Raw genomic sequence first — 16,846 nt, forward strand, 5'->3', positions numbered from 1 at the left:
TCTGGTAGCTGGATCCCCTAGGAAGAGAAGTTCTCACGCGGTAAGAAGAAAGCCTTTCAATTTGGAACACTTCCTTGCAGCTGGAAATGGGGAATGGACTGTCAGACCAGACTTCTATCCTGTCCAGCCTGCCTTCGTTTCAGTCCTTCCACATTGTCATTCTGGGTTTGGACTCTGCTGGAAAGACAACTGTGTTATACAGGCTGCAGTTCAATGAATTTGTAAATACCGTACCTACCAAAGGATTTAACACGGAAAAAATTAAGGTAACCTTGGGAAATTCTAAAACAGTCACTTTTCACTTCTGGGATGTAGGTGGTCAGGAGAAATTAAGGCCACTGTGGAAGTCATATACCAGATGCACAGATGGCATTGTGTTTGTTGTGGACTCTGTTGATGTTGAAAGGATGGAAGAAGCCAAAACTGAACTACATAAAATAACTAGGATATCAGAAAATCAAGGAGTCCCTGTGCTAATAGTTGCTAACAAACAAGACCTGAGGAACTCATTGTCTCTCTCAGAAATTGAGAAATTGTTAGCAATGGGTGAACTGAGCTCATCAACTCCCTGGCATTTGCAGCCCACCTGTGCAATCATAGGCGATGGACTGAAGGAAGGACTTGAGAAACTACATGATATGATAATTAAAAGAAGAAAAATGTTGAGGCAGCAGAAAAAGAAAAGATGAATGGTGATAACCTTTTAGATCTGTGTGGAGTAGGTTTTCTGTGGTCTGATTTTGACAAATGGAAGAGTGTCTACATCCTGGTTTGCCTGCCTGCCCTCCTGGATGCTGTTAAAGCTTTGTTTTGTTGAACAATCAGATGTCCAACTCTGTTGCCTTGTGGAAGATGAGTAAATGCAGTGCTTCTTAAAATGGCCTCTTCTGCCTACCCCACAAATCTTTTGGTACTACCATTTTGGGAAGCCAAGCAAAGATAGAAAATTGACCAGAAAACAGCTGTGGAAATTTGACCTGAAGTTAGTGAAATAAAACTTTGAAGAGTGTCTGCCTAGTGTTTTGTGCCTACATCTTTTGGGGGGAAGCCTTTGCAAAGAAATTGCATGCAAGGCTTTGTATGTTATGCTAATGAATGGAAATGTTAAGGTAGATTAATATATACAGTCATACTGGTCACGTTGGTCCAACCAGTAAGGGACAAGGAGGCAGTGCTTGGCTTTTTAAGTTTGGCTGAATGAATTTTGACATTTTCTGGAATCAAATACTGTAATGCTGTATCTTAATTCTAGACGATGTTTAAGTTGGTCTAACTTAAAATTTAAAAAGAGGTATTTGGGGCATATTCAAGTGCATGGATTAGTTTTTCTGACAAAGCATGTTTTGGTGTATAGTCTTTTACTTTCTAGAAATAGCTATGCATCTTTTTACACGGTCAGGTTTAAAACACCTTTTTGGGGATTTAGGGCTGTTTTAGAAATAGTTTGTTGTCAGAGTCACTTTCAGTTAAAGAACCTAAAATAATTTACTTAACTCTTTTACATAGTAAATTTGGGCATGTAGACTAATCGTAAATGCATATGCTTTGACAAATGTATGGATTTATGAAGAAAGCAATTGATGAATTCAGTCAAGAGGGTGTAACTACAATACATGGTCTCTAAAGTATTCCAGTTGTAAAATATTTGTTTTATTATATTTGCTGGCTGAACACAGATGTGGTTTTTCATATATTTTTGTAGTGTTTTGAGAGAAGCAGAAGCTTTATAACCAACACCTAATGCACTGTGCAGTGAAAATGTAAGAGAGGTCCTTATGTGCTCTGAGCTTTAATTTTTTGTTTACAAACTGAACAGTGTTATGCAGGCAGTCTAGTCCTGATTATAAGGTAGGAAGAAATGATACAGTACTACAGATAAGAATTACGGTTATAGAAAATGAAGGGGAAAGTAGCAAAGCTATGTTTTGTGAAAATTCACTGGTACTGTTTACTTTGGAATCCAAAAAAACCCTCTAAATTAAAAGGAGGAAAAACCTTTACCTAATTCTTATCTACAGGTAAAGACTTGCTTCCTGTGATCATATATAGCAAATCAACATGATTTCTATGTGTTAAAACCAACACCTGTTTGTTTTGAAGATAACCAAAAGAAATGCACTTTGCTAGCAGGGTTTGGTTTTGGGTTTTTTTGTTTTTTTTAAATGGAGTTTTTGGAAACTTGGTTCATGTTCACATAAAATGAAGTAGCTTCCTGTGGAGCCTTCACATGTTAAATGTACCTGCACTAGTGACAGTCATTTAGAATGTTTATATTCATGGAAATGTGGATAATAACTACCAATAAACTACTTGAGGCACTAGGAGAACAGTGTTTGGCTTTGAATTTTAATGTATGTACTTCCACTTCTGATGAAGCTACTAATTAGTAGTTGAAAAACAACTTTTGAAAGCTGGGTTACACAGTCCTATAGTCGTGTGACATAGGCACCAAAGGTTGTTTTCTGGGAGAACCTTTATTTTTTTAACCCTTCACTGTATGAAATCATATACAAACATGAGTAGATCCATTATGGATTAATAAAGCTTGCTGAAAGAAAAGTCTGTGAATCAGTTTAGATTTTCAGCCTTCCTGTACTTTTTATGTACTCCTGTGTAAAATAGTAATGTTTTAACTATCTCTTGAGAATTTATGTGTTACCCTTATTTTGTAGCCTAAGAATTTGATAAGCAAATCCACATTATCTAAGTGTTTCATATTTAGTGAACAACAAAAAGAAAAGAGAAAATGGCATGGACACTATACTAGCTTTTATTTATAAAACACATTTTCAACTAGAAAACTCATCATAAAATTTTCCAGTTTGCTAAGTTCAGGTTCTCCACCACCTATTCTAGCTGTTAATACCATAGGATAGGATATAAGGAGGCTTGAAATAAACCCTGAAGAGTTTAGACAATGCTTTTACATCTAGTTTTTTATTATTATTATTATTAAGGTACACCTTTTCTAAAGTGTATTTCTAAAATTTTTTTTTATATTTGAAGTTATTTGGTTTAATGCCAAATATCAATCAAGAACAGCAACTCTAAATCCAAATTAGTATCAACAAAGTAAAAATTTTTTTTAGTTAAAAAAAAATGCTTTGATACTTAAAAGAGCTTTAAATTTTACATGCCCACAGTTGTTCTAAAATAGATTATAAACATTTAGAAAAAAAATAGTTGTACACTTTAAGTAGCCAACAAAGATAGATTCACTAAGAATCATGGAAAAATAAATAAATCATTAGAAGCCAAAAAGTGGAGTTATTAGTATAAATATATGTATGTAGACAGAGAATGACTAATTTGTAGAAGGATGATGCTTTCTGAACAGAAGGAAGGGGCAGACTTAGAATGTTTTTGTTTGTACAAGGCATTTGACACTTAAAGAATGTTTCATTAATTATTCATGTTGACCTGGAAAGAGATCTTTGGTACAGTGTTGCAAGGTTCTATTTAATACAGTTTCCTCAGTGATGTAAACAAAATGGTTTCTTCAGCTATAACAGTGACACAAAAGAATGTTTCTTTAAACTTTTGATGATGTAACACTCAATAGTTAGCTAATAGAACTTGGAATGTTGAGTATACCATCATTTGAGGTTGGAATTTTACATTTAAGGTTTAAATTTAGCAGAACATTCTGTGATAGTGGTGATGCTTGTGCAACATTGTGAATATACTAAATGCCACTGAATTATACATCTAAAAACAACTAAAAATAGTAAATTTTATGTGTATTTTACCACAATAAAAAAATTTAGGATATTAAATATACTTCAAATAACCAGCTGAGTGAGAGCAATGTGATTCAGAGACCAGATTTAATTACACATTATATGGAAAACTGGGATGCTTAAATTAAAGCTTAATATGAACCAGTATAGCATGGTAAACGAATCACAAAGTTAATATTAAAATATATGACAATCAGAATAGTCTCAACAAACCATAGCTGAAGTATATGTCAAATTCTGTGTATGTAAGTTAGAAATACAAGAATACCTATCTTGGAGGCTAGTTTAGGTGGATGTTAAGTGTTTTGTCTAAAAACAGAATGAGATTTGAGGTCAGATCAGGGTTCAAATCCTGGCTCTCCCACTCTTACACAGGTGACCTTTTGTCAAGTTCCTTGGAACTTCTCACCGTATGAATACCTTCCTGGTAAAATGAAGACTCTTGCATAGAATTTTGAGAGGACTGAATGAAATAATGTAAATGTAAACATCACCACCAAGCATTTGATAAGAACTCAATGAATGGTAGCTATTATTGTTAACCAGTACGAATCAGTATGTGTTGAGAGGCAGTATGGTGTAGTTGATAAATTTTTAATTCCAATACTATAAAATTCAGCCCTTTTTAAAAAGTTCGTTTTTAGAAGTACAACATCTGCTTTATAGTAGGCATCCAGTAAAACCTTGTTTAAGAACTTGAATCAATGCCAGCTGAAACCATCTTCTAAGTGTCACATCTTATAAATTTATTTTTTATATGTACATGTACATATACACACAAGAAGGGAGCTTTGCTTGTGAGCTGTGCTAAATATCTTTAAAAGTGCAGCATTCTAAAACATGGGTGGTTGAAGGGAGATGCTGAAGTTGATTGATTTCAATGATGCTCTAGTTTTAAATAAAACTTTATTATGACAAATTTCAAGCTTATACAAAAGTAGAATACTGTAATGAACACCCAGGTATCTCTCATGTACTTTCAGTAATGATGAACTTTCGTCCCATTTTCTCTACAGTCTCATCTTTTTCTGTCCCCTTTCCTCTCCCCCACCCCTGTATTATTTTGAAGTGAGTCCTAGAAATTATATTTTATTTATAAATGTTTTGGCATGTGTCTCTAAAAGATAAGCACCCTTTAAAAAAAACACTCTCAATATCATCACATATAAAATAAAACTAATAATACTTCTTCAAGATAATCAGATATCTATTCAGAGTTTACATTTCCCCGATTAAAGTTTTTGCAGTCAAGATCAAATCAATAACAGTCCATATGTTGTGATTGGTTGATATGTCTCTATAGGTCCTCTCCATCCCCTCGCACCACACCCCCTTCTTCCCTCCCTCTCCTCCCTATTCTCCCTGTCCCCCCCTTCCCTCTCCCCTCTCTCTCTCTCTCTCTCACTGCAATTTATTCTTGTACAGTTTCCCACACTCTGGATCTTGCTGAATGCATCTCCCTTTCGGTGCTTAACATGTTCTTTGTATGTGCTCTCACTTTTCTCGGTTTCCTCAAGACTACTTTAGATGGTGTTTTAGGTGGTGTTTTATACTTCCATCCATAGGTACTATGGTCTGGTTGTCTCTTTGTGCTGGTAGCAATCATTGATGGTCATTGTCTTAATGACATCTAATAAAACTCTGTGATGATGGATATATTCTATATCTACACTGTCGAATGTGGTAGCCACTAGCCTCATGTGGTTATAGAGTGTGTGAAGTGTGGCTGGTGTGATTGAGGGACATAATTTTAAATCTTATTTAATTAAATTTAAATAACTGCATTGGACAGGACTGATTGATAAGAAACTTTCTGGACTTCCCTGGCAGTCCAGTGTTTAAGACTCCCTGCTTCCACTTCAGGGGGCTCGGAATCAATGATTTGGTTATCCTGAGGTTCAGTTCTTGAAAGGCAAGATAAATGCTTGTTTCTTTTGATTTACTAATTTTCAAGATAAGTTGATTCCTTAGCAACTTCTAAGGGTGACCAGTGAGGTTTGTTTTATTTTGAATACCATTATAACCTTACACATTTAAACATATTTGATATATTTCAATCCTTTGCAGTTATTATCCCTATTCATGCTTAAACTGTCCTATCTTTGAAAAACTAAGTTCTTTTGACATAACCCTAGTAATCTTTAATAGTTTCTTTACTTTCTGGTTTTATAAGAAATTCCTGCCTTACCAGACTTGTGTTTTTCTAGGATCCCAGGTTTCTTTTAGTGGGAAATGGTATGAAGAGTCCTCTGTGTAAACCACTGAATTTTTCATTGTTCCTAGGCCTCTTCAGTGAATGGAATAGGACTTTTTTAAAAAGATGCATCAGTAGTTGTCGCTGATAGTTCCAATTCAAAGCTTAAAATTCATAATGGTAGGGTCTTTATTTAACCTCAGTGATACTACTTAGAACCTCTTTTCACCTATGCCAAAAATCCTGGTTATCCGTGACACACACTTATTCCTTTGCTTTATTCCACTTTAATCTCACTACATTCTCAAAATAATACTACTACCAAGAATCTGATTACTGTAAGTGGTTTAACAATAGTTGTAGTTTCTTTTGTCCTTAGGTTATACCTCACTAGGGATAATTATAATATATCTCACTACAGTAAAATTCTTGTTCATTTGTTTTTTTTTTTTCATGTGTGGTTATGCCACCACCTGGTACATGTTTAGGTACATTTGTTTCACAAAATATTTTATTTGCTTTTAGAAATGTTGATTCTGGTTTACTTAGTATATACAGTTCTTCCAGTATGGTTAAAATATTCAGGAATTCCCTGGTGGTCCAGTGGTCAGGACTCTGCTCTTTCACTACCCAGGGCCTGGGTTCAGTCTCTGGTGGGGAACTAAGATCCCACAAGCTGCATGGCATGGCCAAAAAAAAAAAAATCAACTTGGGATTAAAAATAATTTACATACCATACATTAGAATCCTCTCTTTTATAAACTAAGCTACATGAATATTTTCCTCAATCAAGAAAAATACTTTTCTAGGCAATTTTTTGTTTTTCTTTCTTTTTTTTTTTTTTGGTAGTACGTGGGCCTCTCACTTTTGTGGCCTCTCCCGTTGCGGAGCACAGGCTCTGGACACGCAGGCTCAGCGACCATGGATCACGGGCGTAGCCGCTCCGCGTCATGTGGGATCTTCCCAGACCTGGGCACGAACCCGTGTCCCCTGCATTGGCAGGCGGACTCTCAACCACTGCGCCACCACGGAAGCCCTGTTTTTCATTTTTAGTTTGAGACCCATACTTTGCAGAATTGTTTGGTGAAAATTTAAGTTCATGGAGTTTGCATTTGAAAACATCTGATACAGAACAGTCTCTGATTGAAAAGGGACTCTTGCCTTCCTATTGCAGCTCTATGTAATGTCAACAAGAATATGAAGTCATTATTTTTCTTTCTTTTTAATGCAGAAACTGAGTAACTGAATAGCAAGTGATTAGAAACCATGGGCTTCCAGTGGACCAATGAATTTTTCAATATTAATATGAGAAGTGCTTATTTCCCTTAATCCATCATCTATCTGTAGATACCCTGAAATGGGTCAATGACAAAATGGAATTCCCTAGAACAACATTTTTCCAAAGTGGCTAGACTTCAGAATGGCTTAAGGAGCATTTTAAAATCCCTGGACTCGATCTCAGACATTGTGAATCAATTCTCTAGGGGATGGAGCCAATAATTTATATTCTATAAATTAGATCTAGAATAATTTATATTCTAGAATAATTTATATTCTAGAATAATTTATATTCTAACTCTTTCTAGGTTTTTAACATGCCTAGATCAGCCAGATTTACAAACCATTGCTTTGTTGGACATGACAGAGGGATGTCATGTCACCACTTAGAGTGGTGAAAATAAAGGGATCATAAATAGAACTGGCGTAGCAGAAATTTACCTGGCTACTTTTGATCTCTTTTCTTCTATGTGATGGGATTTTTTTCATTGGCTTGACATTGACGTCAAAATAACTAAACTGAGAAACGTGTAATCCAGGGATGTTTCAGATCATATGGCTTAGGGGAAATCTGAGAGAGCTCAGGGGAAAGGAATAGGTACTTTTCCTTCTCTTGAACTTGCATATACTTTACGCTAAGAGGCATAAAATGTCCGAGAAATTCTCAGGGAGTTCTGCCCATCTCACAAAAGATAGAGACCAGTTAGAGATTTAGAGAAGTCCTAACTAGTGCCTACAATGTTGTTTTTCTGTAATCCTCTTGGGAACTTTGAGTGTCACAGGTTTTAGTGATCGTGATCATACCCGATTATTTTGGGACTAACAGGTATGATAAAGAAAAATCAAAGGCATATGACCGGAGCAACTCCTGAAGAAAATGGGCAGTGCTGAATGGACTGTACGAAATCCCTGACACATTTGATTATTCAAATAAATAAGTAAAACACTTTGTCTTTCAATTTGGTAGACAAAAATTGTCCTTCTTGCTCTGTCCTTCTGTCAGCAACTTCCCATGCTAAAAGCTGGGTGCTTGTTTAAAATTTTACAGGGTGAGTTTAAATCATGATCGTGACATGTATTAGCTGTGGGTCGGAATGCAAGTTACTTCATTTCTGGAAGCTGCACAGCCTTCTCACTTTAAAATGGTGATAATCTCCTGCACCAGAAAGTAAGCTCCACCAGGGCAGGGGATTTATCCATTGCTATATCCTTAGCCCTTGAAACACTCCAGGGCACATGCACATACTAAACACTTACATACATACATAATTTACAAATGAATGAAGCGTAATTTTAACGGGGGAGTCAATTTAATAAGCAAAATAAATATAAAATGTGAAAAGTGCTATGAAGGAAACAAAGGACTGAGGAATGGAAAACCATATGGCTGACTTTCTTTTGATAAAGTAGTTGAAGAAGAGTTTTTCAGATCTATCTAAAGAGCTATGGGAAGACTAGAGGGAAAAGGATTTCAGGCAGAGGGAACAAAGGACCTGACATCAAAAATCACTTAATGGAGTTGAGAACTGAGTGTAAACTAGTATGGTGAGAACTAGTGAGAAAAAGGAGAATGGCAGGATGTGAAGCTGAAAGATCAGGAGAAGATATTTATCCAGTCTGACAGTTGTGTCTTTAATGAGAGTACTTATTTTTGCTTTTTTTTTTTTGCTTTTATTCACTCTTTATACACTTGATTACAACTTACTGCTGTTTGTGTTTAAATCTACCATAATATTTTTACATTTGTTTGACCATTTTTGTTTCTTTTTTAACGTCCTTTTTCCCCTTCTTTTCAATTTAGCAAGCATTTATTAATTTTCCCCTCTATTGACTTTGGTACAAATTCTTCTTCTATTCTTCTACTATAATTACAACATACATCCTTGATTTACTGAAGCCTAATATAAATTAGTACTTTTGCCAGTTCCACTTTTTGGACAATACAAAACAAAACACTTTTAACTGCATTTATCTCACTTGTGATATATGGGTTATTGTTGCATATTTTATTTCCACAGGTTAAAGATCTTCCACGTTCTTACTTATTGTGTATTCGTTTTGCTCTCTATTTTTTCTTGAATCTCTTGGGGTATAGTCTGGGATCATTTTCCTTCTGCCTGACAAACTTCCTTTAATATTTTCTTGAGTATGATGTGCTGGCAAAAAATCCATCCATTTTTGGTTTCTGAAGATACTTATTTTGCTTTTATTGTTAAAGGACATTTTCATTATGTAATAGAATTTTAGGTTGGGAGGTTTTGGTTTTGTTTTTTTTTTTTTAGTACTTTAAAGTATGTCATTCTGTTGTCTTCTTGCTTTGTTGTTGTTGGGAGGTCAGCTCTTAGCATAATTTTTGCTTTTTATGAAGGTAGTATGTCTTATACTCTGTTTGCTTGCAAGGTTTTTCTTTGTTTTTAATTTTTGCAGTTTGATTATATGTCTAGGGGTGGTTTCTTTGTATCTCTTTTGCTTGGGATTTGTAGAGCTTCTTGAATTTATGGCTTGAAGCGCCTGTCAGATAACACCAACATTTGGTTATCTGGAAGTCTGTCTTCTGTTTTTTAATCAAATTTTGCCCTTTTGTATTTCTGGTTTTCTTCTGACTGACTACCATACATATAAATGCAATTTCAGTATGTCTGGGGCTCTATGGGATGTCATCATTCTCCAGAGAAAATTTACTTTTTATTTTTCTGGCAGTTAACAAAGGTTAGGGTAGATTATCTCTCTGGGTTTCCTTTTCCTTTTGGGTCTTCCCTCAAATCCTCAATGTCTTTGTAGCTCTCCGATCCTTTCAAATAGATTTAAAAACAAAACTTGTCTCGTTTTTCTACTTTCTCTTAGCTGGAAGGTTGGTCTGAAAAGGAGTAAAAAAAAAAATTAATTTTAATTCTAAAGGCAATAGGAAAGTTTTACAGTTTTAAGAATTGACATAAATCTGATTCACATTTTAAGATGATCTTAAATAAATTCTTTCTCTTATCATCTCTTCTCTTAAAATGTCTTCAAAGTTGGCTTTCATCTCCATTTCCACTGTTACCTTCCTGATCTAAATTCTGTCTAGTTACTAGCTTCAATTATTGCTTTTATCTCACTTTCTTAGTCCCTGAAGTCCCTCTGACATATCAGTGTTAGGCTCTTTTCCCCAAGATCCTGATTATTTTAGATCTAGATTTGGAACTTAAATTTAGCTGTGCATTCCTTTAAGTAGATAGTTTTATTAGTCACATTTTATAGAAGAGCAAGTTAGCTTGAAGTGGTTAAGGAACTTGCTCAAGGTCACACGGTTTGGTGGGGCTCTGTGTTGAATCTAGGCCTCTTGAATTTCAGAAAGTAGATCCATCATTTTATGTTACAGAGATATATTCTATTCAGGCTATATTTACTACAAATATAGCAGCATTTATATATCCTGTTGCTGCTACATACAAAACAAAGTGTAAATAATAAAAAGTTAAAACTTTTATTATTGTTCATGTTCACTGATGTCAAAGTTGCTTGAGCTGAACTTTGTTTTCAGAGATGTTCATAGATGTTTTTTTCAGAGATGTTTACCACTGGCCTGTACAATTGTTTAGTTTAGAATATGAATCCTTTTTATTTATACATGAACAGATTAAACATTTCACATACACACACATACAACACACACATACATATACACACAAGTATGAGAAGTTTAAAAAAAGGTATAAGATAAATTTTAGTGCTTTATAATTCCTTATTTTCTAATCAATTTGTTTTTTTTAAAGAATCAAAGTAAGTTGTTTTCTGGACTACAGATTCTACCTTTAATTTGATGTTTCCTAGCTAATATGGTATTCTCATTTTGGGGGTGTTTTTAGATATACTGAATGCTTAAATCACTTATTTCACCATATCCTGGGATACATGTATGCCTACAAGCCTGGGCATGGATTGGAGGGTGTGGGAAACAGAGCTTTCGTCATTTAAAAAAGTAATAAAATTGATATTGATGTTCTACTCATTAATCCATGCCCTAGTACTTGACATTTATAATTATTAGGTTAAAGTTTCAATTTCATCTCAAATATATTTTAATTCTTGATATCATTTTAATCTAGGTAACACATTTTGAGCAACAGCTGGATTCCCATATACCCTAGAGTGACTATTTTGAATTCCCTAGGTTTAAAATGTTGTAATTTCTGACTTGATAGAGTATTATTATTATAATTACTACTACTACTAGTTCACCAATAAAATTTTCTCTGAAGTGCCTCATTTATAATAGGATTTGCATAGAAGATCTCTGCAATTCCTGACTTTCTGTCAATTGGTGTAATTTTCAGAGATTCTTCAGCAGTTTGAATGGGCTCTTTCCAAGATGATACTGTTTATATCTGTGCCAATTCTATATACGGCAACCTGTGGTCTATATAATAATAAACAAGTGTTTATTTGAAACTCAGTGTTGGAAGAGGGAAGGGGGGGTTTTGACATAAATAAACATGAGAGAATTAAAGAGATGTTTTGAGATTCAGCACTGAAATTTTGTCTCCTGGCTGCGGAGTGGAATGTTCAGGGAGCTCTGATTCAAAGGGAGGAGCAGCAGCCTGCCCAGGTTTCTCCAGGTTCTGCTTCTATTGGGTTCCTCTGACCCCATTTGAAACCAAAAGTCAGGTGGACAGAGGGTTTCTGCTGTATCCTGGAAGTCACCAATATTTCTAAGCAACAAGTGTCACCACTTTAATTACACAGCCTTGCTGAAATGTTGATGGCCTGGGGTTGCCCAGGTGTAGTGTCATACTCAATTGGCCATGACCACAAACAGGATGTCATCATCATTCCTTTCAAACTACAGAGCAGTAATTTGGTAATGTCTGAACACCTGGGTTTACACCTCCTTCAACCTGAAATAAAAGGGAGAGGAGTAGCCTGAGTTTGGTCTTTGTGAGATCTGACCCATGGCTCTCCATCCCCTTATAAACATTATATTTGGATATGTGCCTATGTATATGTAAGTTTTTAGTTTTTAGAACAGCTCCTTCAGGGAACCATTACTTTTGCTATATTATATACAATAATGTAGGTGTTAGATGAATGTTAAGAACTCATAATGACAGTACACAGTAGTAATTCACAGTTGAGGTATTTGGTGAGTCACCACTCACTGTTCAGTGTTTAAACTTGGTTGTGCAAATGTGTCAGATTATTTCTTATATGAGCTTGACTCTTGGGATATTCAATCACTGGAGTCAAAGAATTGCACTTTTACAACATTTTTTTTCACTTTTATTGATAATTTTGAAACAATTTCAAGCTGAGAGAAAAGTTGCAAGAATAGTACAAAAAACTTCTGTATACCCTTTTCCCAGAGACTTTTTCTAAGGTTGGCCAGTTGTCTCAATAATGTCCTTCATGAATGGGATGCAGTACAGGGTCAACTGTGGTACCTGGTTGTCTCAGTTATTCTGGAATAGTTCCTCATTCTTCCTTGACTTTCTCAGCTATGGAGATTATAGGCCAGTTATCATGGAGACTGTTCCTCAACTTGGGTTTATCTAATGTTTCCTCATAATTATGTCCATGTCATGCATTTTTTTGGACAAAATTTCACAGAAGTGTTGGTTTGCTATTTTCCTTGCATCCAGTCATGTGGTACATGGTGTCAATTTTTTTCATTATTGGTGATGTTCACTTTGATCACTTGAATGAGATGGTGTCTCTGAGGTTTCTTTACTGTAAAAGTATGAATTTTTTGACATTTTGGAATTAGTAATTATTTTGCAGGAGGAAATTTTTGAGACTGTAAAATCCTGTTCTTCGGCTCACACTCATCAGTTAGATTTAGCATCAATTACTATCTCTTGCCTGATTATTACTAAATTGGTTGAGAAATGTTGATTTTCTCATTCCTTCATTCCTTCTACATTACTTAGTATTAAACTGTAAGGAAGAGCTTTCTTTTCTCCCCATTATTTAGCTATCTATATCATTAGGATTCATGAATTCCTATTTTATTCAATGAGCTATAATTCAGTACTGTCATTATTTATTTGGATGCTCAAATTGTCCCAGATTTGACCAGTAGGAGCCCCTTCAGGCTGCCTTCTGGGTCCTCTTGACACATACCCATCATTCTTTGAGTACTTCCTTACTTTCTGGCACAGTCAAGCTCATCCTGTTCTCTCTTTGTACCAGCCCTCAGATCAGCCATTTTGCTGTATTTCTTTTAGGAGAGTGGCATCTAAACTAAGATCTGGGTGCAAGATATACTTATTACTGGGGTATTACTGCTTCTAGGGTCTTCTAGTGGAAAAAGGAAATTTATACACATACATACCACCATTTCTCTATTTCTCTCTCTCCATATATATGTGTATATGTATACATATTTATACACACATATTTATTTATTAATCTATATCCATGAGTGCACACCAGTACTTCCAATTCCTATTTCTTTTCACCACAGAATTCATTATAGCTTTCTCTCTTTCCATATTTGTACCTTCCTTCTCTGACAGTAGGAAAACTGGCTTCCATTATCTCAATATATTATTTGTTGAATTTACCTATAAGTAGCCGATCTTGCTAGGCTGCCTTCCTACTTTTTCACTGAATAGTAAATAAGGGACAGAGAAGGAGGGAGGGAGGGAGGAAGGAAGCGAATAACACATTTTTAAAACTAAAATTTAAGTTAGATTTTTTACACATATTTTTAAGGTATAGGTATTATAGAAGTAAAGTTCTGGAAATGGAGTTTATTACTGTTTTTCAGATCCAATGTGTATATTCTATTATTTTGTTTTTATATATTCATATTATTTTGTTTTATATATTCATTCACAGAACTTAATGGTAGCAGGCATTAGGCAGACAGAGATGGATGAGACCTAGTCTACAAAGAACTCAGAATTTGATAAGGAGAGCAGACATGTTCACAATTCCTATGATAATGTGATAAGGGTTATAGAGGAGGAATACAAAGAGTTATAGAGGCACAGAGAAGAGACCAGTATGTTTTGACAGAGGCAGCTGAATGCTTTTCTTCTCCATTAAGAGTAAGAATTGACATACTAAAAGGTTAATTTCTAGTTGGCCTTCTGAATTCTGTCACTTTTTATCTTCTTTTTCTTTTGCCCTGGTTGTTCTGTAGAAAGCCAGAGGTTAGGATGAAGTCTCCCTCCACGGTCAGTTAGGACAGATACTGAACAATAGGTAACATAGCTGTTCCTTAAAGCTCTGGTGTCCTGTTTCTCCCAGCCCTGAACTTGGGGGCCTTTGGCATATTTTGAGTGTAGCTTCTGACTGCAATGGATCAGAATTTTATCATATTTAATACCATGTAATTCTCTTGAATACTATATTTTTTCAGTGATTTTTAAGGTCAGTATTATAAAATTTCTTATATTATCAAGTAAAGCCAATATTCTAGAATTTTTGTGTCTATCAGTTATATCATTACATATACTTAATGGCTTTACAGGCAAATCACTACAATTTTTATTATTCCAGTGAAAGAGTTCTTCATTACATAAAGTGTCTTTAAAACATACTTATTAGTTAAACCTCTCAACAATATGGATATGTGGTTTGGCTTTATCACTCTCCAATTGAAAGTTATTGCTCTATGGCTTCCAAGGAGGGAAGTTAAGGCACTTGGAGAAATTGATCCAGTTTTATATGGTGCAAGTAAATCCGGATGAATGAATGTCAACCTGTTTTCTACCACAAGTCATCTTAGAGATAAATATAACCACTGCTCTAATAACTGAGTTTCAGATCCTGGCTCAGAAAGCCATTATGCCTTCTCAGCACTTGGCTTCAAAAACCCGAGATGCTCAGTTTTCAAATAAAATCAATTTACAGGGCTTCCCTGGTGGCGCAGTGGTTGAGAGTCCGCCTGCCGATGCAGGGGACGCGGGTTCGTGCCCTGGTCCGGGAAGATCCCACATGCTGCGGAGCGGCTGGGCCCGTGAGCCATGGCCGCTGAGCCTGTGCGTCCGGAGCCTGTGCTCCGCAACGGGAGAGGCCACAACAGTGAGAGGCCTGCATACCGCAAAAAAAAAAAAAATCAATTTACAGTGAGAAAATATTCTTTAAGTTTACAAAAAAAGGCAATAGTAATATAATTTTAAAAATGCATTAAAGCTACCTTTTCCCCTACATTACAGATATTGACAACTCTTTAAATGTTATATTAAGCATATTGCACCCCCCCATTGTATAATGTACAGTATAAAGATATTCCTAAGCTAGGTACTGGTATTACTTACAACTGGAGTGGTCTGTCTGTATTTGATATGGAGCATGGGTACTAGGTCACATGTCAACAAGGATCTCAAGCCTGTTGCAAGCTGGTTGAAACTCAGAGTAAAGTCCACATGAGAGGCCCATTATTGTTATATCTTGGACACAACACAGTGACCCTTTCTTTATAGCTTACGAGTTCACAGAGTTCATAGGCAACTCATGTAAACTCATAATGTTTGAGTAGCCACGTAAAAGACTCTGCATCTTGGGGGCACCTAGGTCTCAGTTTATGACTCATCTCTATATATCTAGAAACTGCCACAGTCATCATCTTGGAATCCTGTCTTAGTGTAGGTAAAAGTAACTCTCGTTGCTTACTTGGGATTTGGATGATTTTAAAACCAGAAAGTCACTGCTACTTTTAAAACTAGAAAGGCACTCAGTCCAGCACAATGACCATGTTCATTCTTTTAGAGCTTTCTTCCCATTCCCTTTGGTTTCACTCATAACTCGGGTAAAAAAGATAAACGTCATATGAGTAGATAAGAATTTCCTTCTGGATTGCTTTGTCAGAAGAATACTATGATAAAATATTTTTACAACTGTTTTATCAAGCATAATATTCAGCAAATCATAATACTAACTTTTTATACAGAGTCTCAGGTAATACAGGTAATAAGTATTTTTACTTTGTGTCTAGTGATAGAAACATTAAGGCTGACGATAACCAGTGATTTTAAAAAAATGATTAAATTCCAACTAAACTAGTCTTTGACAAGCATTTACTGAAAATACTTGAGGAAACAGCAGCAGTAATGATAGAGATAATAAAACATAGCAGGATAGACTTGCCTCTTTAATGCCCATGACTCTTGAGCAATGTGTGTAATTAACAAGCCATGGAAACCACTGTAGGAACATTCTGTGACATGGTTTAGGGAGACCTTTGTCCTCAGATTTACTAGCTAATGATATTGTATAGTGATTTGGTAAATCATTGAATTTTATTGCTTCTTAAATATTTGGGTATATATCATTGAAAATATAAAGTCTGGCTTGGAGTTGGAACCTTTTCTTTTGAACTCTTCACAGTAACCTCCCAGCATGTTGTCAGTTTCTATGGAATGTCTAGACTGTCTATCTCTCAGCATATGAAATGAAGCACCAACAGTAGACTTTAACTTTGAAATCCAGGAATTTCAGAAGTCTGCTGAAATTATGTTCATTACTAAACTCTACTGGTATAAATATTACATAAGCAAATTATGATTTATTGGTAAATCAGTTCATTCATTTGAACTTTTAAAACACAAAAATCAAGAAACAACATATTCTGCATTTCTTTCTGTCAACACGTATATAAAGTAAGTGTATTTTTAAATTATATTATCTGCAATCATATAACTGTCATAGG

At 35.3% G+C, this 16,846-nt stretch overlaps 1 protein-coding gene across 3 annotated transcripts in view; it reads left to right on the plus strand.

Annotated features, from left to right (window-relative positions):
* Positions 1-16,846, plus strand: part of ARL4A (ARF like GTPase 4A) — a 55,489-nt gene that overhangs the window by 1,268 nt on the left and 37,375 nt on the right. For 2 of the 3 annotated variants that reach the window (XM_022587253.3, XM_089917666.1), the window contains exon 2: positions 1-2,327. In XM_022587253.3, coding sequence (XP_022442961.1) covers positions 87-689 — 603 coding nt within the window. In that variant the 5' untranslated portion in view covers positions 1-86 and the 3' untranslated portion in view covers positions 690-2,327. The other variant, XM_022587243.3, reaches the window with a different exon arrangement.

The sequence above is a fragment of the Delphinapterus leucas genome, chromosome 9, assembly GCF_059928025.1.
Source record: "Delphinapterus leucas isolate spDelLeu-1000000601 "Yukka" chromosome 9, BTC_Dleu_Yukka2, whole genome shotgun sequence".
Taxonomy (NCBI): Eukaryota; Metazoa; Chordata; class Mammalia; order Artiodactyla; family Monodontidae; genus Delphinapterus; species Delphinapterus leucas.